Genomic DNA, 26,523 nt, shown 5'->3' with positions numbered 1-26,523 from the left:
CCCTCAAGGTCCTAGGGAATATCCTGTCAGGACCTGGAGACATATCCACTTTTATATTCCTTAAAAGCTTCCTCTTCTTTAATCATCATTGCTTCCATAACTTCCCTACTTGTTTCGCTTACCTTACACAATTCAATATCCTTCTACTTAGTGAATACTGAAGAAAAGAAATTGTTCAAGATCTCCCCCATCTCTTTTGGCTCCACACATAGCTGTCCACTCTGATTCTCTAAGGGACTAATTTTATCCCTCACTATCCTTTTGCTATTAATATAACTGTAGAGACCCTTTGGATTTATTTTCATCTTATTTGCCAAAGCAACCCCACATCTTCTTTTAGCTTTTCTAATTTCTTTCTTAAGATTCTTTTTACAATCTTTATATTCCTCAAGCACCTCATTTACTCCATGCTGCCTATACTTATTGTCGATATCGCTCTTTTTCCAAACCAAGTTTCCAATATCTCTTGAAAACCATGACTCTCTCAAACGTTTTACCTTTCCTTTCAACCTAACAGGAACATAAAGATTCTGTACCCTCAAACTTTCACCTTTAAATGACCTCCATTTCTCTATTACATCCTTACCATAAAACAAATTGTCCCAATCCACTCCTTTTAAATCCTTTCACATCTCCTCAAAGTTAGCCTTTCTCCAATCAAAAATCTCAACCCTGGGTCCAGTCCTATCCTTCTCCCTAATTATATTGAAACTAATGGCATTGTGATCACTGGACCCAAAGTGCTCCCCAACACACATGTCCGTCACCTGACCTATCTCATTCCCAACAGGAGATCCAACACTGCCCCTTCTCTAATTGGTACCTCTATGTATTGCTGCAAAAAACTAGCCTGCACACATTTTACAAACTCCAAACCATCCAGTCCTTTTACAGTATGGGCTCCCAGTCTAAATGTGGAAAATTAAAATCTCCCATAATCACAAACCTGTGCTTACTATAAATATCTGCCACCTCCTTACAAATTTGCTCCTCTAATTCTCACTCCCCATTAGGTGGTCTATAATACACCCCTATAAGTGTTACTACACCTTTCCCATTCCTCAATTCCACCCAAATAGCCTCCCTAGACAAGCCCTCAAATCTATCCTGACAGAGCACCGCTGTAATATTTTCTCTGACAAGCATTGCAACACCTCCCCCTCTTGTCCCTTCGATTCTATCGCTCCTGGAGCAATGAAATCCAGGAATATTTAGTTGCCAATCACACCCCTCCTGCAACCATGTTTCACCAATAGCTACAACATCATATTTCCAGGTATTAATCCATGCTCTAAGCTTATCCACCTTTCTTACAATGCTCCTAGCATTAAAATAAATCATTAAAATAAATGCATTTAAGAAATTCTCCACCTCCTCTTACTCTCTGTTTATCACTAACGGTGCAATCAACTTTACTCTCTTCTTTTTCTTCCTTCTCCCATACATCTGTTCCTACACTCTGGTTCCCCTCCTCCCTGTATCTAGTTTAAATCCACTGGAGCCTCTCTAGCAACCCTACCTGCAAGAATATTTGTCCCCCTTCTATTCAGCTGTAACCATCTTGCCAGAACAGGTCCCACTTTCCCTGGAAAACTGCCCAATTATCTATAAATCTGAAGCCCTCCCTCCTGCACCATGTCTTCAGCCACGTGTTGATTTGCTCTATCTTACTATTTCTAAACCCACCTGCACTTGGCACTGGTAGCAATCCTGAGATTGCTATATTGAAGGTCCTGACCTTTAACTTGGCGCCTAACTCCCTAAACTCACCTTTCAGGAGCTCCTCACTATTCCCACGTCATTGATCCCTACATGGACCACAACATCCAGCTGCTCACCCTCCCTCTTGAGAATACTGAGAAAACTTTGAGGAAGAGGTCCAAAAAAAAAAGTAGGGTGATTTGATGGTAGAGAGGCAGAAAACCAAGTAATACAGCTAAAAATAACAGGGTAGGTTGGTGGGACCAAGGGATCATCAATACATTTTTGGAGAATTCAGGGGAAAGAAAACAAGAGCAAGATCACACAGTGGAGCCAGACCCTGGAGAAGACTGCAGATAGAAGACACGAAGGTGACACATGAAGGATATCAAAAGGACATGATGGCACTAGAAGATAATCCATTGATACTAATTTTGGTCATGAGCCTTAAGTAATGCCAGCGAGCAACTTAACTGTTTTATCAAGCATTTCTTAATACCTTCAGATGCCATGTTTCAGTCCACCAGGAAATCAAAATTACTTTGTTTTCTGCCTCTCTACCATCAAATCAGTCAAATAAAGCAGCTGGTTCTGAAAAAGATGTTAGTTTCCACCCCTAGCCATCCCATTAAAAACCAATCGTGGCAAGACTGAAACTTTCTTTTCATTTTATTCTTTCTCATCCAAACACACAAAAATAAAATCTAGAGAAACCTGGTGGTTTTAGTCTCAATTTTACTTTTACCTGTTTCCCAAATTATTTTCAATATCTAGATATTTTATATTTTTATCATTATTACCTTATAATGACTGTCCTGTCTTCCTTTCTCTTCACCATCTACACCTCGGACTTCAACTACTGCACAGAGTCTTGCCAGCTTCAGAAGTTTTCTGATGACTCTGCCATAGTTGGATGCATCAGCAAGGGAGATGAGGCTGAGTACAGGGCTACAGTGGGAAACTTTGTCACATGGTGTGAGCAGAATCATCTGCAGCTTAATGTGAAAAAGACTAAGGAGTTGGTGGTGGACCTGAGGAGGGCTAAAGCACCGGTGACCTCTGTTTCCATCCAAGGGGTCAGTGTGGACATGGTGGAGGATTACAAATACCTGGGGATGCAAATTGACAATAAACTGGACTGGTCAAAGAACACTGAGGTTGTCTACAATTAGGGTCAGAGCTGTCTCTACTTCCTGAGGAGAATGAGGTCCTTTAACATCTGCCCAACGATGCTGAGGATGCTCTATGAGTCTGTGGTGGCCAGTGCTATCATGTTTGCTGTTGTGTGCTGGGGCAGCAGGCTAAGGGTAGCAGACGCCAACAGAATCAACAAACTCATTCGTAAGGCCAATGATGTTGTGGGGGTGGACTGTCTGACGGTGGTGTCTGAAAAGAGGATGATGTCCAAGTTGCATGCCATCCTGGACAAAGTCTCCCATCCACTCAATAATGCATTGGTTAGGCACAGGAGTACATTCAGCCAGAGACTCATTCCACCGAGATGCAACACTGAGTGTCATGGAAAGTCATTCCTGCCTGTGGCCATCAAACTTTACAACTCCTGTCTCGGAGTGTCACTTACTATTATTTAATTATTTATGGTTTTATACTGCTATATTTCTACACTATTCTTGGTTGGTGCAACTGTAATGAAACCCAACTTCCCTCGGGATCAATAAAGTACGTCGGTCTGTTATTTGTTCAGTTTCTCTAACATTATCTATGACACTTCTTTAAATGATGTTAGATTTTGCAATGTCACAGCAGACTATTCTAATTAAAAATAATCTGTTATCCATCAGACAAGATTTTAAAGTTTAAAAAATAATTGCAGTTGCAAGCTTATTCTCAATGATACACTCTGGTAATGATAGAAAAAAGTGATTGAAGAAATTTTTCAAAATAGAAACCTGCTGCATTATTTTATCAGATGGGCTGTCAGATCAATTAAACTATTCTAACCAAGCATAAGTTGGGTTCAAGGCTATACACAGTTAGAAAGTCCACAGCATAAAACTTGATTTTACCCATTGTAAAAAAACACTGTGACTTCCATAGCTTTTTCCCAAATAGATATATTGTTGTAGCAATTTGCTGAAAAGAACATTATGATTGTTGCCCATCATTTCAATTACTTACAGGTGAACCCAAACCTGCAAATACACATTCTGAAAAGAAAAGTCATTCTAGCTGATAGAATATTGCAATTAGTCACAAGATGCTGATGACTAACTTTGGCATTTAATTTTCTCTGAATTCTTTAAATTCCTACGAACAGCATTCCAGCAGAACCTCAAAGCTAATTAACAACCTAATTTTCTTCACCACTGACTGCACTTTTAATCATTATAAAAACAACCATGAGCAAGTAGCTGGATTGCCGCTTATGCTAAATAATTATATACTTCAAGCTGATTTACTGTACTGTGCTAAAGTCTTAGGCATGCATATATATAGCCAGGGTGCCAAAGATTTTTGCACAGTTCTGTAGTAATTTTATGTATTGCACTGTACTGCTGCTGATGCCGCAAAGAAAAATAAATTTGTGAGTAATGATAAACCTGATTCTGATATATGTCTCTACTGCGAACTAAGAGTGGGATGGGGGCAAGAGAGGGAATCACGGTTAGGAAAAGGGAAAGGAGAGCAGCGGAAACGTGAATTACCAGAGAGACATTCTGCAATGGTCAATAAAGCAAATGTTTGGAATCATATTATCTTGCCTGGTGTTTCAGGGCTGGGTGTGTCTGCACCTTTGCCACCAGCTTCCCCACCCGCCCCTGGCACACCTTCTCTGCCACCTGTCCCACAGCCCTCCTGCAGCACTCCACCCTTGCCATTCACAACATCCTTTGCTCCAGCTAGATTTACATACTCGCACTCTGCTCCATGTTGAACAAAGCAAAGCAGAGATCTTTTAAATATTTCCTCAATTGGAATTATTCATTTTTTTCTGACAAATTATACTAAATTTCAATGAATTAACTGCTCACCAAGTAATATGTTTATCATAATTAAGTGTAATCAGACCACCTCACAGGTGTAGAACAAATCCAGTTTTGAAATCATTTGAAAAATTCAAGCATACAGTACACTGTAAGCCATGATCCAGCAGAATCCTCACTTCATGACCACCAAAAATTAGTGGAGTCCAATGTAGGACATATCATGGAATGAGATGCAAAGCTGGTAATGAAAACAAATCCACTCACATGATAAAAATCAAAAGCAGTAGTGTAGACAAAGGATGTCTCATAAGCAACGGTTTACATCAAACTTTCACAGCTTACCATATCTACATGAGAATGACACAAGAAAAACAAAAGGAACCAGCGATCTCTCCTCAATCATGATCAACAAAAGCTTAACTAAAAGTACTAAATTGAAAGTAATTAATTATTTGTGAAACAGTAATGTTGTCAAAATTGTAGATACCTTGCTGAAGCCCTACTTAGCAGAGAAAATAGTTCCTGAGACCAAGAGCTCTACTTTTGAAAAACATTCTTTCAAAGGATTTGGGCTTCACAGGCTCAGTCGGCATTTAGTTGTCCTTGAACCTGTGGTGGTTATAGAAAATGTCCTTGATATGTGGGTATACCCGTAATGCTATTAGGGAGAGGGTCTCGTGGTTTTAACCACAGCCGGTGAAGGAATGGTGAAATATTCTCAAGTCAGGATGATATTGGCTTGGAGGACAAACTGCAGGTGGTGGTCTGTAAGAGGCTGTGGAATTGGAAGGTGCAGTCACAGGAGTCTTGATGAGTTGCTGCAGTGCTTCCAGCAGACAATACCAACTGCTCCTACTGCGTGTCAGCAATAGAGTGAGTGATTGGTTGTGGATGGAATGCCTATCAAGTGAGCTGCTATGTCCAGTATGGTTTGAGCTTCGAGTATTGTTCAAGCTGCAGTCAGTCAGACAAGGGCAGAGTATTCCATCATATTCCACTCAAGTCTTTTAACTGGTAGATTGACATGGGGGGTGGGAGGAGAGAGACACGTGCGGTTAGGAGTTACTTGCTGCAGAATTCCTAGCCCCTGACATGTTCTCGTAGTCACATTGTGTACATGGTTACACCAGTTCAATTTCTGGATTGTGGTAACCACCCAGGATATTGATGGTGAGTGTTTGACTGATGGCAATGCAAATGAATGTCAGGGACTGAAAGCTGGCATATATGACACCAATGTTACTTGCCACCTTTCACTCAGGCCTGGGCATTGTCCAGGTTTTGCTGCATTTAATGACTGCTTCATTATTTGAGAAGTCACAAATGGTGGTGAACACTTTGAAATCATGAGTGAACATCTTTACTTCTGACTTTATGATTGAATAAAGGTCATTCAGGAAACATACAAAGATCGGGCCAAGGACACGACCCCGAGAAACTCCTAAAAAAATGTCTTGTGACTAAGGTGATTGCCACTGACCAGTATAACTATTTCCCTTTGTGCCAGGTAGGAGACCAACCAGTGGATGGTTTCTCCCAACTCCCATTGACTCCAGTTTAGCCAGGGCTTCTTTATACCATATTTGATCAAATGTTATAGTACCAACCTGTACTTATTGGGCAGAGAACTGACAGCAGTTTTATCTGGTGTCACATTTTGGGAGGTCATAAACAAGGGGCAAGTATTCCATTAATGTGACGATCCCGAGGAGCATTGATGTACGGAGGGATATTGGGGTGCAAGTTTATACCTCCCCAAGTGGGGGCACAACTAGATAGCGTGATACAAAAAGTACATGGCATATCCACCTTTACTGGTGAGGTAACTGAGCACTAAAGTTGGGAATGCATAGTGTAGCTGTATAAAACATTGGTTGGGCCACATTTGGAATACAATATGCAGTTCTGGTCGCCACATTATAAGAAGGTGGTGAAGGTGTTGGAGAAATGCAGAAGAGTTTCACAAGGGTGTTGCGCGAATTAGAGAGTATTAGCTATATAGAATGATCAGAAAATAACTAATTGATTTCTCTAGAATGTTGGAGGTTGAGGGGTGACCTGACAGAAGTATACAGAATCATGAAAGACAGACAGCCTAAGCCAGAGTGGAAATCTTAAATACTGAAGGGCATAGAGCAGTAGTTGCCTGGTTTGCACTGCCAGGGAAAGTAGTAGAAGTGACAACAATACTTAAGAGGCATTTAAACGGGCACAAAAATTGGCACGGGATGGAAGGATGGATGCCTGTGTTGGCAGATGGGATTAGTTTAAGCACAGACACGGTGAGCTCAAAAGCCTGTTCCTTTGCTTCTTGATGTTTTATCAACATGGAAAACTGGTTGCTTAGAACCTAATGGAAGACACACAACACTAGCCTGCACAATCATTACCTTATCAGCCTTTTTCAAATTAACAACAAAGTAAGCTGCCACCAACAGAGCCATCAGGTGTAACACACATGATCACATTTTCACATTGGTTTTCAATTCAATGATCACTTTGAGGTATTATTTCTCCAGATGTTGAACACAATAGGGGAAAAGAAAGGAGGAACACAAAAGTTTTTTCACTTCAAAAGCCAAATTGCTCTTATCATCTCAAGGTAGGGCAAAAACATTATGCCAACTTAGAAGAGAGGGAACAGCAACATCCTAGTGTGACTTCAATCTAAAAGGGCACCACACCTTATTATTTCCTTGCAGCTGATTGGTTTATATCTCTAAACATACCTAATAGCCTTGCATAAAGCACTATAATAATCAAACAAGTATGCTCAGGGTGCAAATATTCAAAACAAAAAGACAAATCATAGTTATTTAGGAATATGAGAGCACTAACAACTGAAAGGTTTAATATTATGATGTAACTAAGAGCAAGAAATAGCTTTCATTGAATGTTAAGTTGCCCTTTTTCTTTGATTTGTTACTAAATTTGAAAGTAACCATCTTTAACAATTAAGTACATTTTTGTGTTTAAAACGAAAACAATTTAATAGTGCCCGAATCCATCTCAATGTCAATTTCAAAACATTCACAAACGTTTGATTTTGGAGACAGTTTTGACAATCATTGAACGTGGGATTGAGAGTGCATTGCCTTTCTTCATTTGCAGACCTGAATGATCCACCGTATACTGGGTTTCTGGTTGTGCCCAACAGCATGCTGTAAGAAACTATGTGATTCAAAGAAAAAAGCAGATGGCAATTTCAGGGCACTAGATAATATGCTCAGTTTGAAGAGGTATGCAAGCCTCTGGTGAAGTTCTAAATCAATACTTAGTCAAGTGTTCTTTGTGTACCAAAACAATAACTCTGTTTTCATATCAAATACACCATTTCTCAATCTAACTTCCATTAATAGGAAACACAAACTTGATCGTTATCACTTGACCTGGCAAGCTATTGATTTTAACCATATAACAGTTACAGCATGGAAACAGGCCATCTTGGCCCTTCTAGTCTGTGCCGACGCTAACACTCACCTATTCCCACTGGCCCGCACTCAGCCCATAACCCTCCATTCCTTTCCTGAAATTTTATTTTACAAATGCTTGCCTGCTATGGCAAATCACAAAAAAAATTGCTCAGATACCACTGAACGAATCATTCAAAAATATGTACTTATGGACTCATTTTAAAATGAAACTACCAGGATATTTAAATCAGAGCATTTCATGACATAATGCATTATACACCTCACCTTCTATTCTTTCATCAGATTTAGCAGAAGTTCCAGTCACTTCAGACTGTACGTTTGATGAATTACTAAATGGTCCAGGTTCAGACTTGTTCTCAGTTTCCAAATTTAAACAAGGTAAAAAGACTGCATCTGGAGGCACAGATTTTGAAGGAATCTGGTTATCATTCTCAGTGTACATATTAAATTTAGCAATTGTTTCTTGCAGCTCTGTTTCTTCAAAGTCTGTATTGGCATGCATTGAAAGAGATTCCCCCGAAGATATCAAAAACTGGTTATCTTTAACCACAGGAGAACCAGGTGGTGATAAGGAGGATAACGATGACCTTGGGCTCAGTGAAGCTAGAGACCTGGGTGTCTCAGACAAACATCTCCCTGTGTGAACCTTGCTTAGATTTCCATAAGAATCGATGTGTGAGAAACAGTTATGAGTATTTGCCACCTCATTTTCATGTATGGTGGTTATAGAACTTGCAGGTCTAATGTTTGAGGTATCCTCTTGAAGTAATATATCTAACTTATACTGATAGTCTAAGTCTACTGTTTGTTCCAGAAGATCATAGTACAGGTCAGAACTTGAAGATTCGAGGCTAGATGCACCAAGAGATCCATGGCTGGACGTCAATGACCCTTTGCTGCTACCAGACGATAATGAAAGAGTGCTGGTTGAAAGACTTTTTTGGGGGGGGGGGGTAGAGGGTGGAGAAATAAGCACAATCATTAGTATTCCAATAAAAGAGTTTGAGCAATATTACAAACGTAAACACCTTTACTGAATTAAAACAAAGCATGTAGGAAATAAAATTACTTTTAGGATAAGAGGTTGACCAGTAAGGAGAGTATAGCAACTCAAGAGGATTGCAAATAGAACCTTTTATTCAAGAAAGCTGTGAATGTCAAACAAAAATGGAAAATGCCTCAATTATTCAACACTTTAGTTAGCACTTTTGGACAGAAAAATCAAGTTAGTGTATCAGGTCAGAGATATTTTATCTGAACTGAGGAATCAGGCAGAGAGATACAGTACAGAAACATGTCCTTTAGTCCTCCATCAAACAACCATTTTAAAGCTAATCCTACCTTAATCAATTTGATTCTCCTAACTTTCTCAACAGCTCCCTTATTATTTTATCACTCATCTACACACTTGGGCAACTTGTCCTGACCAAAGATCTACTAATCTACAAATATTTGGGATATGGGAGGAAACTGGAGAGTACAGGGGAAACCCACATGGTCATAAGGAGAACGTACACACTGGAGGCCAGGCATGAATCTGGGAGCTGTGAGGCAGCTGTCTGCTAGCTGTGTTTCTGTGACACCCCTAAAGCTGTTGGAACTCAAGCGTGTTTCCATTGCAGAAAACAAGGAAGAGTAGAAAGACCAAATGGAATATTTGTGATAGGGCAGAAATTAAGACAAACTGAATGACATAAATGATGGTGGCTTCAGCTAAGAGAGAGTATTAAAAGCTAGTTCATCGCTATTGATATGTCTGAAAGCATTGTAAATAAAAGGAAATGAAAATTCAGAGAGATTAAAAAGACCAATGCTGAAACTAAATAATTACCTTTGGTCTCTCCATCCCTCCCCATACTCTGCAACTTAAAACATGATTGATTTTAAATTTTTTCTAGCTTTGCTGAAAGTTTAATCTGAAATGTTAACACAAGTGCTACCAGTATTTTACATTTATATTTGATACTATCAGCCAACTTGAATGTTTCAGAATTGAGTACATACAGACTAAAATCCCTATTTTTTTTTTGGAAATGGGAAACAGACAAGAAAAAGATACAACAAACTTCTGGATAAACCAAGGTCAGGCATCATCTGTGGAGGGAAAGGAATGGCTGCTGTTTCTGGCTGAGAATCTGCATTTGAACTTATTACCTTCCTTACTTATCAAAGTCCAGTATTTCCTGACTCCATTCATCACCCTCCAGCCTCGTTCTCCACTCTGATCCTCTCCATCACCCACCTGGCTCCTTATGCCCTTTCAGTTTCATCATTGGTTTCCACATATTACTGTCTGCCTTTTTATCAACTCCACCCCATCCCCTCCCCTAGGTAGCTCCATCTGCTCATCAGTCCTCACTGCACCTTGGTCCATCTATCACTGCCAAAATACAATTGTTTGTAAAACCCAAGGTGAGAGAGGACAGAGGGGACTGAAGCAATAGTGATTGGATATTTGCCATTCACTCCTATGTTAATAGGATCTGGAAGGAGTTTAGCATCATCTGGGTTTATGTTTTAAGTGACCATTTTCCTATGAAATTCTGTCATGTAACATAGATCTTGCAGTATACAATATAATTCCTAACTTTGAGCTTTTATAGTCTTGACAAAACACAGCAGTGGCATTGTAACAATTCTTTGATAACAACATTTTATTCAATATTAAATGTCCACATACTCACAGAATAACTCACCTTTGAAGTTGTGAGTGTAATATTGATGCTAAGCGTGTTGCGTCTTCTAACTCCCTCAACAAGTAGTTCCTCCTGCTGTGCATTTTTAATCTGCAGAATATAACTTCATTATAAATCTATTATAACAAAAATTTTCCCCATTAAATGTTGATTGATTTTTAACCTTGCATGCCAATATTCATGGTCATTCTCAGGCTCATTTTCATTTTATGACTCAATGTCACTTCTTAGTATTGTGTTTCAAGAGAAGATATTTTCTCAGAGTAAATATCAATTAATCATTATCTATGTTTCAAAATTGGTTTAGGATCACATTGAAATAATTCCTTTCGACCAGCTTTGAAGGATTTCACTTAACATTTTTGTTTGCTTTCTATTTGCTGCTAAAGCAGAATGTCTATGGTGTAAAGATATACAGTGGATTCTAGTTAATTGGGACACAATGGGACCAATATATTTTGGCCCAAATAAGTGGCTGCTCCAATTAGTCGGTTCCATGGAAATAATTTAAAACATATTAAAAAAGACAAATTACCATTTAACTGAGTAACAAATTGACGGGGATTTCATCCAGTGCATACTGCCCTGTTATTTTGGTTGACTGTAACTGAACAAAATCAGTGCAGACACCTAGTGCACATTATGGATTGCCTTCATACAATGTTTTTGATGATTGCATCCTCCAAATCTTCATTTTCATTGTAACATTCAAGATGATTATCAATACCTTCAAATTCTTCATTGTTCCTAATTTGTTGATGTGGTAAAATTGTTTCATTTTCACTCCTGGCCGTTTCTGGCATCTCCAAATCTGAATGCTTGAAACAACAGTGAGCAAAGTTCTAAATTGTCTTACTGCTTATTTCTCGCCAACTATCAGAGACAAACATCATTGCTTTTTGAACACAAACATATGCAACTGATGCTATTTAGAAACTAGCAACAGACTCCTGCCCCAACTAAGTGGCGTAGTATCTCAAATAAATGAAGGCTATTTTCTCGATTAGTTATTTGTTCTTTAAGAGCTGTCCCAAATAAGCAGCTGCCCCAATGAACTGGAATCCATTGTATCATCCTTAGCGGATACAATAGGGTCTTTTAAGAGACTCTTACATAGACACACATAGAGCTTTAGAAAAATAGAGAGCAATGTAGTAAAGTAATTCTAGTCCGTTTCTAGTGTAGGTTATATGGTTGGCAGAACACTGTGGGCCAAAGGCCTGTGATGTGCTGTAGATTTCTGATTCTATAATCTTACAATCATCAGCTTGTTTCCATTGTTCTTGTATTTGTGCTGAACTGAACAAGATAACCAATTCAACTGGTTTATTTTTTTGCCAGTTTTCATTCAGCAAGTGCAAAATATTTTACTGCCAAATTGATAATTTTTAAAACATACGTTTTTAGCAATTGCATATGACATTAAAACTACTTCAATAAGCTAGATTACAAACCTTTCTGTGAGTGCTTTGCTTTGTGTATCTCTTGCTACCTGTAGGTCCTCTGCCAGTTGCTTTCGTTCCATTTCCAGCCGCTCCACCTCACTGGGTACCCATTTGCGAGGGTTTATAAACTGCAGTTCCTTCAATAGCTCTTCTTTCTCATTAATCAATATAAGTCTGTCTCGCTCTGCATCCAGTACTCCAGGCCATGTCTCACTAGTGAGTTTAGCCAGCTCAATTTTGATGTTTGAAATCCTGTCATAAAATTTAAAAAAGATCACTTGAAAACTAAAGCAGAAGGGCAGACAATCATAGTTTGTCTTTGAACCCATCTTTTGGGCCTACAGCATTCTCAAGTTCAATCAATTTTAAGTCTGAGCATACATTATGGTAGAATCAAACATAATTTAATTACACTTTTACAATGGAATAATAATTTAACAGAATTTTTGTTAATTTTACATCAGTAATTATATCAATAACTCCCAAAAATTGTGGACACGCTTGATAACAATTTTCTCTTTGAAGTTTGGGATTATAAAACTAACTTGTATCAACTAATACCTCATTTCAAGTTCACCGATACAATTCTATGCTTATGTGATAAAATGTTAAATAACTTTAGAGAGAAAAAAAAACAACCAATATGAAAATTATTTATGAACCATGGTACAGCACAGCACCACAGCAGTTAGTGCAAAGCTTTATAGCATCAGCAATTGTCAATTGGGTTCAATTCCCGCTGCTGTCTGTAAAGAGTTTGTACGTTCTCCCCATGACTGCGTGGGTTTCCTCTGGATGCTCCCGTTTCCTCCCACATTCCAAAGATGTATGTGTTAGGGTTAGTAAGTTGTGAAAATGCTAATTTGATGCCAGGAGCATGGCAACACTTGCAGGCTGCTCCCAGCATATACTTGGACTGTGTCAGTTGCTGACGCAAATGATGCATTTCAATGTATGTTTCCATGTGTATGTGACAAATAAATATTGAAACAAGTTAACTTTTACAGTATTTCAGTAATTTAATTTCATTTAGGAGATTTAGTATCCACCAGGACATAAGCAGTTCAGACAATTAATAAGCAGCTATCAGAACCTCATATGTTGACCATTTTTTGAGGCAGCTCATACTCTGGAGAAAACTTTTCAATTATTTCAAATTGCATGGAAAAAAATAACTGTGCACTGACCTTCTCTTTGATTCTTCATATTGCAGGCTAAGCCTCACCTTGTCAGCCAATTTGGTGTTTCTACCACAAACAAACTAAATACAAAACAGATTAAAAATAAAGCAAATTAAAGAAAAGAAGCCTTTTGAGGCATTTTACATTTTTCAGTATATACTTGATATTTGCAAAGGAAGTAGTTTTGCATTAGGTTGACAGTCATTTTAGAATCAACAGTGCCAGATTTATTGTTTATAATACAGCCATGTTTGTCATCAATTTAAAGCAAAGAGGAAAAAGTGCACTGTGAGCAGATAACACATCAGCGATGGGGTGTGAACAAATAAAGTGAATAGATAAAATGTTGACAGATGAAGGGCAACATGGGGAAGAGTTCTACCATACTCATCCATTATGCAAGTGGTATGAGTCACAAGCAGCAGAATTGGTCTTAGCTAGAAGACAAAGAGCTGTTCTTCTCCAGGGTCAATTTTCTTCAGGGTAGTTTCCCGTATATCTTACCACTTTATAACAATTTCTTTGAATTTTACTCCAGCTCTCACTATCTTTCTCCATATGGGCTAGATCCTCTATTGGATCTTTTGATCTCTCCTAAACCACCCTACTTCAGCACCAAAACCCTCTTCATCATCTCCCTAGTTATAGAGTACTCTAACCATCTCCTAATAAACATGAATAAGAGAAAATCTCCAGATGCTGGAAATCCAGGCATGCACACAAAATGCTGGAGGAACTCATTAGGCCAGGTAGCATCTATTGGAAAAAAGCACAGTTGATGTTTCAGGCCAGTCCTTACTTTATCTCTCACTTATCTCTCTGCAGAGTGTCTGTATCCTTTGCAAATTTGCTTTTCCACTCAATTTAGTGTCATCAGCAAACTTAGATACACTACACTCGGTCCCCTCTTCCAGAACATTAATGCATATTATGAACTGTTGCCGGCCATCCACCGTCCCCTGCAGCATACCGTTCACCACTGATTGGCAACCAGAGAAACATCTATGTATCCCAACTCTCAGCTTTTTATTGGTTAACCAATCCCGTATCTATGCTAATACATCACCCCCAACTCTATGCATCCTTATCTTATGGATGTCTTTTATTTGGCACCTTATTGAATGCTGCCTGGAAATCCAAGTAAACAATGCCCATTTGTTCCCCTCTATCCACTGTGCTCATTGTACCCTCAAAGAACTCCAGTAAGTTTGTCAAGCAAAACCTGCCTTTGCTGAATCCATGCTGTGTCTGCTTGATGGATCCATTTCTTTCCAGATGCCTCGCTATTTCTTCTTTAATGATAGCTTCAAGCATTTTTCCAACTACAGCTGTTAAACTAACTGGCCTATAGTTACTTGCCTACATCCTATTTTGAACAGTGGCGTGACATATGCTTGTCTTCTGATCCACCAGGATCAGCCCAGCATCCAGAAAATTTCGGCAAATTATCACCAAAGTCTCTACGATAACTGCCTTTTCTTTCGGTACTCTGGGATGCATTCCACCAGGACCAGGGGACTTGTCTTTCTTTAGGCCCACGTTTGCTTAGCAAATCTCTTTAATGATAGCTGTTGTATCAAGGTCCTCACCACCCATCACATCCATATCATCTCTATGTCAGATGTGTCCTCCACCATGAAGACCAAACAAAATAATCATTCAAAGCCTTGGCATTTACACATTACTCAATATAAATTCCCCATTCTCACCCTCCAAGGGACTTACGTTCACTTTGTTCACACTTTTCTGTTTTATATAATTATAAAAATTTTTACTATCTGTTTTTATATTGTGTGCCAGTATATTTTCATAATCTATCTTACCTTTCTTTATTGCCTGCTTAGTGGTTCTTTGTTGCTTTTTAAAGTATTCTCAACCTTCCAGCTTCCCACTACTCTTGGTGACTTTGTACGCACGAGCTTTTAGTTTGACGCTTCCTTTATTTCTTTAGCTATCCAAGGCTGGCTCTCTCCACCCTTACTGTCCTTGCTTTTAAATGGAATATACTTTTGTTGAACACCATTAAAAATCTCTTTGAAAGTCTTCCACTGTTCTCAAACATCCCACCATATAGCCTGTGTTCCCAGTCTTACCCTATCCAATTCCACACTGGTTTTAGATTGAATTATTTGAAAAGCGAGAAGAGTTTAAAAGGAGACGGTTATTTCTTCAGTGGTTTGATTGGGGTACGACTGTGCAAGCGCATGAATATCAGCCAGGTAGAACTGCGAGAACAGTATAAAAGGAGTCAGCTTTGTAGAGTGGGCGACAGAGTAGGAAGGCTTTGGTGATAACGGGTCGAGGCCAGGTAGTTTGCCTGTGTAGAATATGAACAGGAAGTATGTGTGTGAGACTAGTGTTCTCTGCTCAGTGTCAGTTGTGGAAAGTCCGGGAGACTCCCAGCCTCCTGAACGGCCACGTCTGCACCAGGTGCGTCGAGTTGCAGCTCCTTAGGGACCACGTTAGGGAACTGGAGATACAGCTCCATGGCCTTCGTCTTCATCTGGTCAGGGAGAGTGAGGAGGTGATAGGTAGGAGCTATAGGCAGGTAGCACACCGGGGCCTCGGGAGACAGATAAGTGTGTAACAGCAGAGGGAAGGTCAGGAGGCTGCACCCCTTAACAATAGGTACTCCTGTCGAGTACTGTTGGGGGGGGGGGGGGGGGGGAGAATGCCTACCTGAAGGAAGCAACAGTGGCTCTGGCACAGAGTCTGGCTCTGTGGCTCAGAAGGGTAGACAAAGGATGGCAGCAGTGATAGGGGACTCTATAGTTAGACAGGCAATTCTATGGACATAGGAAAGAAGCATGGATGGTAGTTTGCTTCCCAAGTACCAGGGTCTGAGATGTTTCTGATTGTGTCCATGATATCCTGAAGTGGGAAGGAGAACAGCCAGAGGTCCTAGTACATATTGGTACCAATGACATAGGTAGCAAAAGGGATGAGGTCCTGAAAGCAGACAGGGAGTTAGGAAGGAAGTTGAGAAGCAGGACCACAAGGGTGGTAATCTCAGGATTACTGCTGTGCTATGTGACAGTGAGTATAGGAATAGAGTGAGGTGAAGGATAAATGTGTGGCTGAGGGATTGGAACTGGGGGCAGGGATTCAGATTTTTGGATCATTGGGACCTTTTGTGGGGCAAGTATGACCTGTACAAAAAGGACGGGTTGCACTTGAATCGGAGGGGGACCAATATCCTGGTGGGGAGGTTTGCTAAGGCTATTGGGGAGAGCTTGAACTAGAATTGCAGGGAACCAATCTAAAGAAATGGAGGAAGAGGCAGTTGGCTCACAAATAGAGAAAGCTTGGAGACAGGGCGAGAGGGAGGAGAGGCAGGTGATAGAAAAGGAACGCATTCAGGCTGATGGTTTGAGATGTGTCTATTTTAATGCTAGGAGTATTATGAACAAAGTGGATGAGCTTAGAGCATGGATCAGTACTTTGAGCTATTATGTTGTGGCTATTATAAAGACTTGGATGGCTTAGGGGCACTAATGGGGCACTAATCAAGGGCCAGGTATTAGATGTTTTAGAAAGAATAGGGAGGGACGCAAAAGAGGTGGGGGCTTGGCACTGTTGATCAGAGATAGTGTCACGGCTGCAGAAAAGGAGGAAGTCATGGAGGGATTGTCTATGAAGATTCTATGGGTGGAAGTTAGGAACAGGAAGGGGTCAATAACTCTGCTGGGTATTTTTTTATATAGAGCACCCTATAGTAACAGGGACATTGAGGAGCTGATAGGGAGACAGATTCTGGAAAGGTGTAACAATAATAGGACTGTCGTGGTGGGAGATTTTAATTTTCCAAATATCAATTGGCATCTCCCTGGAGTGAGGGGTTTAGATGGGGTGGAGTTTGTTAGGTGCATTCAGGAAGGTTTCTTGACATAATATGTAGATAAGCATACAAGAGGAGAGGCTGTACTTGATCTGTTATTGGGAAATGAAACTGGTCAACATTTTGGAGATAGCGATCAAAATTCTATCTCCTTTACCATAGCATTGGAGAGAGATAGGAACAGACAAGTTAGGAAAGCATTTAATTGGAGTAAGGGGAAATTTGAGGCTATCAGGCAGGAACTTGGAAGCATAAATTGGGAACAGATGTTCTCAGGGAAATGTATGGCAGAAATTGTGCAAATGTTGAGGGGATATTTGCGTGGAGTTCTAATGAGATCGGAAAAGGATGGTAGGGTACAGGAACCGTGGTGTACAAAGGCTGTTGTAAATCTAGTTAAGAACAAAAGAAGAGGTTCAAAAAAACTAGGAAATAATAGAGATCTCAAAGATTATAAGGCTAGCAGGAAGGAGCTTAAGAATGAAATTAGGAGAGCCAGAAGGGGCCATGAGAAGGCCTTGGCAGACAGGATTAAAGAAAACCCCACGGCATTCTACAAGTTTGTGAAGAGCAAGAGAGTAAGACATGAGAGAATAGGACCAATCAAGTGTGAAAGTGGAAAAGAGGAGATAGCAGAGGTACTTAATCATTACTTTGCTTCAATATTCACTACGGAAAAGGATCTTGGCAATTGTAGGGATGACTTACAGTGGACTGAAAAGCTTGAGCATGTAGATATTAAGAAAGAGGATGTGCTGGAGCTTTTGGAAAGCACCAAGTTGGATAAGTCACCGGGACCAGACGAGAAATACCCCAGGCTACTGTGGGAGGGAAGGTAGGAGACTGCTGAGCCTCTGGCAATGATCTTTGCATCATCAGTGGGGATGGGAGAGGTTCCAGAGGATTGGAAGGTTGTGGATGTTGTTCCCTCAAGAAAGAGAGTAGAGATAGCCCAAGAAATTATAGACAGTGAGTCTTACTTAAGTTGATGGAGAAGATCCTGAGAGGCAGGGTTCATGAACATTTGGAGATGCATAATATGATTAGGAATAGTCAGCATGGCTTTGTTAAGGACAGGTCATGCCTTATGAGCCTGACTGAATTTTTTGAGGATGTGACTAAACATATTGATGAAGGAAGAGCAGTAGATGTAGTATATATGGATTTCAGCAAGGCATTTGTCAAGGTACCCCATGCAAGGCTTACTGAGAAAGTAAGGAGGCATGGGATCCATGGGAACATTACTTTGTGGATCCAGAACTGGCTTGCCCACAGAAGGTACAGTGTGGTTGTACAGGGGTCATATTCTGCATGGAATATGACCAGTGGTGTGTCTCAGGGATCTGTTCTGGGACCCCTACTCTTTGTGATTTTTATAAATGATCTAAATGAGGAAGTGGAGGGATGGGTTAGTAAATTTGCTGATATCACAAAGGTTGCGGGTGTTGTGGATAGTACAGAGGGCGGTCAGAAGTTACAGTGGATCATTGATAGGATGCAAAACTGGGCTGAGAAGTGGCAGATGGAGTTCAACCCAGATAAGTGTGAGGTGGTTCATTTTGTTAGGTCAAATATGATGGCAGAATATAGTATTAATGGCAAGACCCATGGCAGTGTGGAGGATCAGAGGGATCTTGGGGTCTGAGTCCATAGGACACTCAAAGCTGCTGCGCAGGTTTACTCTGTAGTTAAGAAAGTGGCCTTCATCAATCGTGGGTTTGAGTTTAGGAGCTGAGAGGTAATGTTGCAGCTATATAGGACCCTAGTCAGAACCCACTTGGAGTACTGTGCTCAGTTTTGGTCGCCTCACTACAGGAAGGATGTGGAAACTATAGAAAGAGTGCAGAGGAGGTTTACAAGGATATTGCCTGGATTGGAGAGCATGTCTTATGAGAACAGGTTGAGTGAACTCGGCTTTTTTTCCTTGGAGCGACGGAGGATGAGAGGTGACCTGATTGAGGTATACAAGATGATGACAGGCATTGATCGTGTGGATAGTCAGAGGCTTTTCCCCCAGGGCTGAAATGGCTAACACAAGAGGGCACAATTTTAAGGTGCTTGGAAGTAGGTACAAAGGGGATGTCAGGGGTAAGATTTTTATGCAGGGAGTGCTGAGTATGTGGAACAGGCTGCTGGCGATGCAGGTGTAAGCGGATAAGATACGGTCTTTTAAGAGACTCCTGGATCGGTACATGGAGCTTAGAAAAATAGAGGGCTATGGGTAACCCTAGGCAATTTCTAAGGTAAGGACATGTTCCCCACAGCTTTGTGCTGTAGGCTTTCTATATTTCTATTGCACCGTCCATTTGTATGAGAAACTCAATTATACTGTGAACACTCTTTCCAAGAGGATCCCAAACTACAATATTGCTCATTTTACTTGCTGTATTGCACAGGACCAGATCCATGATAGTACGTTCTCTTCATGGATGCCTTCTATGAAGTTCTCTTCAAGACCACTTCAACCTACTTGATTCACCCAATCTATTTGCAAGTTAAAGTCCCCCACAATAACTGCTGATTTGCATTGATTATTTTCATTGTTATACAAACGAAACACATCAGAATTTATACTCACTTCTCCTGAGATATCTGTCTGGGATCCAGCATCTGAACAGTGCCGGGTAACAGATTGCTTTGAATTTACTAGTGAGGAATGACTATTGCAGAGATCAGATTGAAACTCTGTTTGAAGTCGGAAACTGTCTCTAAATCTGGCCAGGCACTAAAAAGAAAAGAGAAGAAATTAAGGAAAAAAGAAAGAATTAAAGAAAAGACACTTTGCGCATATATTTGGAACTGAAATATGTTCTATCTTTTCAAATGACAGGCATGAATTTTAATCCTGTTATTCTACAACACTTGTATAATTTGCACTGATGTAGAAAACAAAATTTAGGCCACACACTGCATGCCTCCAAGGCATTTCCTTTACTCAAAAAAGGCAAGGATAACCACTGAATTCAAATCTACGTACTTGCCCAACCGCTATATTGTTTAATGTAAATGAGCATTTTTCAACATAATGTCCATCAGTGAATGGAGAAGAAAGCTACTGCACTCCAAAACTTAGGACTTTACATTACTAAAGCATCTCAAAGCCCTGAAATAATTATTCTATAATATTCGGCCTTGCAATTAGGCACTTACAATTTATTGTACTCTTCCAATGAAGTTATCTGCCATGAAGCACGTTAACAGACACTGCAGGAAAAGGATTCTGTAGATTTGAAAACATCATGGGAATCAGAAACCTAGTGTTCTATCCACAGAGCAGCAGGAAGCCACAACCTTCTTACATTGGAAACAGGATATGGGAGCATCATTTGTGTTTGTGTCTGTGTGTATGATTGGTGTGCACGTATGTGTGAGTACATGTACTCTCATCTGTCCACGAAAGCACCGTAAACACATACATATGATAAATCTGTACCGCAGCCTGCCTTCAAGTTAACTTGGATTTGGTGTTCTTGGACCAAGATCTTCCTCTGTCAAGTCAGCATCGTAGCTGGTGTACGACAGGAACCATATTTTAAAACAATATATCCTTAGCCTGAGAGGTCTTCCATGGAACAGTTTTTGTATTAAAGTAAATTTTGACAAATTTAATCAGCAATTGTTACTTACAACTACCAATTCCAATTTCACAACACAGGTTTCAGAATGGCGACTAGTGGAAATCATTTTGACTCTACCTGAATGAGGTCTCTTTTTTCCTTCTCTCCTGAGCTAATAGCTTTTTTAATGGTTTTCATTTCATTCACAATCGCCTTTGCTTCATCAAGTTTGTATCCTCCTCGTGTTCCTGACATCTTTAGATCAATTCTGGAATTAAAAATGCATGTTAACAATCTCCAAATGAAAATGCAATACTAATCCAATATTTTTGACTAGTGCGAGTTTATTTTTATAGTTAAATGAAGCAAAATATAAAAATGTTTTCAAGAATAGGTGTTAGATGATGTATTAACTAAACCTCAAAACTATTGTATCTAGTATAGTTTCTTTTTTTCCCCAACAAAGAACAAAGCTTGTAGTAGGTTAAAATACATTCCGTTCTGTTAAGCTTAAATTGTATGTATAAAAATGTAATACAATAATGACAATATAAACATTTATTTTGGTAAATCATAGAAATCCAACATTTAATAAATATATTACATTGTGAGTTAAGCAAATTAATGAAATATTGAATGGTTTGAATTCTGTGCACTATTGAAGAGCAATTTCAGGTAGCATGAAACAGCACAAGATTTGGTATTCTAGAAAAAGAATTTGTGAGATGGACAAATCATAACTCTACTAAGAGACTGAAGCATTCTCACTATGATATGCAGTCTAATCCAGAGAAAGCAAGTTAGAACATACAATTCAATAGCAATTGACAAACAAAAAGAAAGCAATACAAAAAACATTAAATATAAAGAGAAACTAAAGAAAATGCTTCTTCCCAAGCTGAAGTGACAATTAAAGATCAAGATAAATGAGAATCCTCACATTAGTAGATTATAATTTCCCTCTCCATGCTTGTTAATATCCAGAAGTCTAATACATCAACCTCATTGCATGCATGATCCACTGGCAACATATCTCTATAGCACAGCTTGCTCAGAATCAGAGCAATTTATAGCAAACTTACAAAATCCAAATTTTACTGTGCAAATGCATAATATAAATAGAGTGATAATACTGTTCCGAACTAAAACTAAATAATTGAATTAAGAGGAGTAACTTGCATACAACTCTCCTCTAGTCAATGTATACTTCTGGAGATATTATCCCGATTTTAGACCATAAGATCGTAAAACATTGGAGCAGAATAATGCCATTTAATTCTGGCTGACCTATTAGAAACAAAGAAACCCTACAGCACAATACAGGCCCTTCGGCCTACAATGTTGTGCCGAACATGTCCCTACCTTAGAAATTACTAGGCTTACCTATAGCCCTCTATTTTCCTAAGCTCCATGAACCAATCCAAAAGTCGCTTAAAAGACCCTATCGTATCTGCCTCCACCACCACTGCCGGCAGCCTATTCCACATACTCACCACTCTCTGAGTAAAAAACATACTGACATCTCCTCTGTACCTACTTGCCAGCACCTTAAATCTGTGTCCTCTTGTGGCAACCATTTCAGCTGTGGGAAAAAGCCTCTGACTATCCACACGATCAATGCCTCTCATCATCTTATATACCTCTATCAGGTCACCTCTCATCCTCCATCGCTCCAAGAAGAAAAGGCCGAGTTCACTCAACATATTCTCATAAGGCATGCTCCCCAATCCAGGCAGCATCCTTGTAAACCTCCTCCGCACCCTTTCTAGTGCTTCCACATCCTTCCTGTAGTGAGGCGATCAGAACTGAGCACAGTACTCAAAGTGGGGTCTGACCAGGGTCCTATATAGCTGCAACATTACCTCTCGGCTCCTAGATTCAAATCCACGATTGATGAAGGCCTATATACCATACGCCTTCTTAACCACAGAGTCAACCTGCGCAGCTGCTTTGAGCATCCCATGGACTTGGACCCCAAGATCCCTCTGATCCTCCACACTGCCAAGAGTCTTACAATTAATACTATATTCTGCTATAATATTTGACCTACCAAAATGAACCACTTCACACTTATCTGGATTGAACTCCATCTGACACTTCTCAGCCCAGTTTTGCATCCTATCAATGTCTCGCTGTAGCCTCTGACAGCCCTCCACACTATCCACAACACCTCTAATCTGTGTCATCAGCAAACTTACTAAACCATCCCTCTACTTCCTCATCCAGGTCATTTATAAAAATAGCGAAGAGTAAGGGTCCCAGAACAGATCCCTGAGGCACACCACTAGTCATCGACCTCCATGCAGAATATGACCCCCGTACAACCACACTTTACCTTCTGTGGGCAAGCCAGTTCTGGATCCACAAAGTAATGTCCCCGTGGATCCCATGCCTCCTTACTTTCTCAATAAGCCTTGCATGGGGTACCTTGACAAATGCCTTGCTGAAATCCATATATACTACATCTACTGCTCTTCATCAATATGTTTAGTCACATCCTCAAAAAATTCAGTCAGGCTCATAAGGCATGACCTGCTCTTGACAAAGCCATGCTGACTACTCCTAATGATATTACATCCCTCCAAATGTTCATAAATCCTGCCTTCTCCATGAACTTAAGTAAGACTCACTGTCTATAATTTCCTGGGCTATCTCTACTCCCTTTCTTGAATAAAGGAACAACATCCGCAACCCTCTAATCCTCCGGAACCTATCCCGTCCCCATTGATGATTGTCAGAGGCTCAGTAATCTCCTTCCTCGCCTCCCACAGTAGCCTGGGGTACATCTCATCCAGTCCCGGCGAATTATCCAACGATGCTTTCCAAAAGCTCCAGCACATCCTCTTTCTTAATATCTACATGCTCAAGCTTTTCAGTCTGCTGCAAGTCATCAGTTTCAACTCCATTTTCCTGTCTTCTCTCTTTGATGCCCTTACAAATTAAGAAGAAATTGCTGCATAGAAACATAGAAAATAGGTGCAGGAGTTGGCCATTCGGCCCTTCAAGCCTGCACCACCATTCAGTATGATCATGGCTGATCATCCAACTCAGAACCCTGTACCTGCTTTCTCTCCATATCCCCTGATCCCTTTAGCCACAAAGGCCATATCTAACTTCCTCTTAAATATAGCCAATGAACTGGCCTCAACTGTTTCCTGTGCCAGAGAATTCCACAGATTCATCACTCTCTGTGTGAAGAAGTTTTTCCTCATCTCGGTCCTAAAAGGCTTCCCCGTTATCCTTAAACTCTGACCCCTCGTTCTGGACTTCCCCAACATCGGAAACAATCTTCCTGCATCTAGCCTGTCCAATCCCTTTAGAATTTTATACGTTTCAATAAGATCCCCCCTCAATCTTCTAAATTCCAGTGAGTATAAGCCTAGTCGATCCAGTCTTTCTTCATATGAAAGTCCTGCCATCCCAGGAATCAATCTGGTGAACCTTCTCTGTACTCCTTCTATGGCACGAATATCTTTCCTCAGATTAGGGGACCAAAACTGCACACAATATTCTCGGTGCGGTCCCACCAAGGCCTTGTACAACTGCAATAGAACCTCCCTGCTCCGGTACTCGAATCCTTTTGCTATGAATGCCAACATACCATTTGCCTTTTTCACCACCTGCTGTACCTGCAAGCCCACCTTCAATGACTGTACAATGTACAATGACACCCAGGTCTCGTTGCGTCTCCCCTTTTCCTAATCGGCCACCGTTCAGATGATAATCTGTTTTCCTGTTCTTGCAAACAAAGTGGATAACCTCACATTTCTTCACATTAAATTGCATCTGCCATGAATTTTCCCACTCACCTAACCTATCCAAGTCACCCTGCATCCTCTTAGCATCCTCCTCACAGCTAACACCGCTGCCCAGCTTCGTGTCATCCGCAAACTTGGAGATGCTGCATTTAATTCCCTCATCTAAACGTTAATATATGTAACTCCCTGGGTCGCCTCAGGCTCGCTCAGCTCGTTCTTGTCTAGGGGGAGCAGCCTTCGGCCCCGCCAAACTGGGTAATCAGCTGGTGTGGATGCTGTGTGATGTCCCCGCCTCGCCCAAAAACAGACAGTACACCAAATGCGATTAAATGAGTACAATTTATAAAGGTTACTATAACTAAGTGATTAATAACGATACAGTATATATGAAGAGAAAATTAAAGAAAAGGCGCTAAACTTATCAAAGTCCAAACCACTTCGTGTACAGCCGTTGGAGCTCAATTTCTGAAGTCTTCTGGCCACCATTCGATCCCCTCCGAACTCCTTGACTCGCAGCTCAGGACCCTCCGAACTCCTCAACTCTCCAAACAGCTCAGGACCCTCCGAGTGGTCAACCAAGCACATCTAGCTTCATCCCCCCCCCCCCTTCGGAGAATCTCCTGGCCTCGGTCCCCTCTTTGGGGTCCGATCCTTGCCCAGCTTAGAGCATTGCGTCCTCTCTCTCGACCCCCTCGCGCCGATCTGCCCAAAAGCCCGTCAACAAAAGCTTACAGACTCAGAAGAAAGAACATTAATCCCCATTTGGTTTACAAAGGAATACCATTCTCGTTATCAGTAAATTAGCATTCCTGCTAGTTAACAAAAGGAAACCCTTTCCCAACAGTAACAAAGAAAAAAAAGAAACCCCCTTTACACATATATTGTAAACAACTGGGCTCCCAGCACTGAGCCTTGCGGTACCCCACTAGTCTCTGCCTGCCATTCTGAAAAGGTCCCGTTTACTCCCACTCTTTGCTTCCTGTCTGACAACCAATTCTCTATCCACATCAATACCATACCCCCAATATGGTGTGCTTTAAGTTTGCACACTAATCTCCTGTGTGGGACCTTGTCAAAAGCCTTTTGAAAATCTAAATATACCACATCCACTGCAGTGATGGCAAATACGCTTTTTAAATAGATCCTGCTTTAAGTAAACTGATTTTCATGCCTGTGTTTAGAAATGGGCCCTTCTGTACTTTTAATTAATTGATTAACACAGTTATATCAATACTTTATCTTGGTACAGCATGAGAATATGTCATGTGATTCAATTTCAATGGGAAATTAAAAAGAAAGGAAGTTCAGGGATTTACTGCACTTCCTAAACTCACAATATCTATTGGCAAAAAGATAAAGGCAGTCAATGTACGGAAAAGCCACGTCAATGTTTCCTTGCAAGACACAGTTTCTTAATATAGAAATATTTTAGCATTATTGTTTCAATACCAGATCCAAATAAACTACCCATAGCGCACTGTGAGAGTACACTCCATCAAGATGGCAGCATTTCAAGAGGTCAGATCACTGCCAGCTTCTCAAGGGCAATTGGAGATGGGCAATAAAATGGCTTCATCAATGACACCCACATTCCATAAATAAATAAACAAACAAAAAAACTGACAATGTCTGCAAATCTCCTTCTGAGTCCTCTGAGCCTGTCATGCTTATGCACACAGGAAGCCAGATACGCTGGGAATCTGCCTGAGTAAGCCCATCCGAGGAATTTTGATCTTTCAACTCACTTCTGACACATCCACTTTCTGTACTTATTTGGATCTCCCTGCCTAAACCACAACTCACAATCCACCCATTACCTTCAGCCCATGGATACAGACATGCCAACCCAATCACAGATTTGCTGACCTGACATTCCCATGCAATTAGCCAAGCTATTCCAAACTCTCCAATGCAAAACAGACCTTGATGTCAACCTGCCAGCCTAACTCCTTGTCACTTTAACCA

General features: G+C 40.4%; 1 protein-coding gene across 1 annotated transcript in view; it reads right to left on the bottom strand.

The window, feature by feature from the left end:
• Positions 1-26,523, bottom strand: part of wwc1 (WW and C2 domain containing 1) — a 115,994-nt gene that overhangs the window by 29,431 nt on the left and 60,040 nt on the right. Inside the window, exons 6-11 of the mRNA XM_059990529.1 lie at positions 20,939-21,068; positions 19,822-19,968; positions 13,412-13,485; positions 12,234-12,476; positions 10,780-10,869; positions 8,348-9,018 (exon numbers count right to left, since the gene is read on the bottom strand). Coding sequence (XP_059846512.1) covers positions 8,348-9,018; positions 10,780-10,869; positions 12,234-12,476; positions 13,412-13,485; positions 19,822-19,968; positions 20,939-21,068 — 1,355 coding nt within the window. The remainder of the gene's footprint in view (positions 1-8,347; positions 9,019-10,779; positions 10,870-12,233; positions 12,477-13,411; positions 13,486-19,821; positions 19,969-20,938; positions 21,069-26,523) is intronic.

The sequence above is a fragment of the Hypanus sabinus genome, chromosome 15, assembly GCF_030144855.1.
Source record: "Hypanus sabinus isolate sHypSab1 chromosome 15, sHypSab1.hap1, whole genome shotgun sequence".
Taxonomy (NCBI): domain Eukaryota; kingdom Metazoa; phylum Chordata; class Chondrichthyes; order Myliobatiformes; family Dasyatidae; genus Hypanus; species Hypanus sabinus.
Note: the sequence above shows the minus strand (reverse complement) of the source record. Positions and strands in the feature narration are given on the sequence as shown.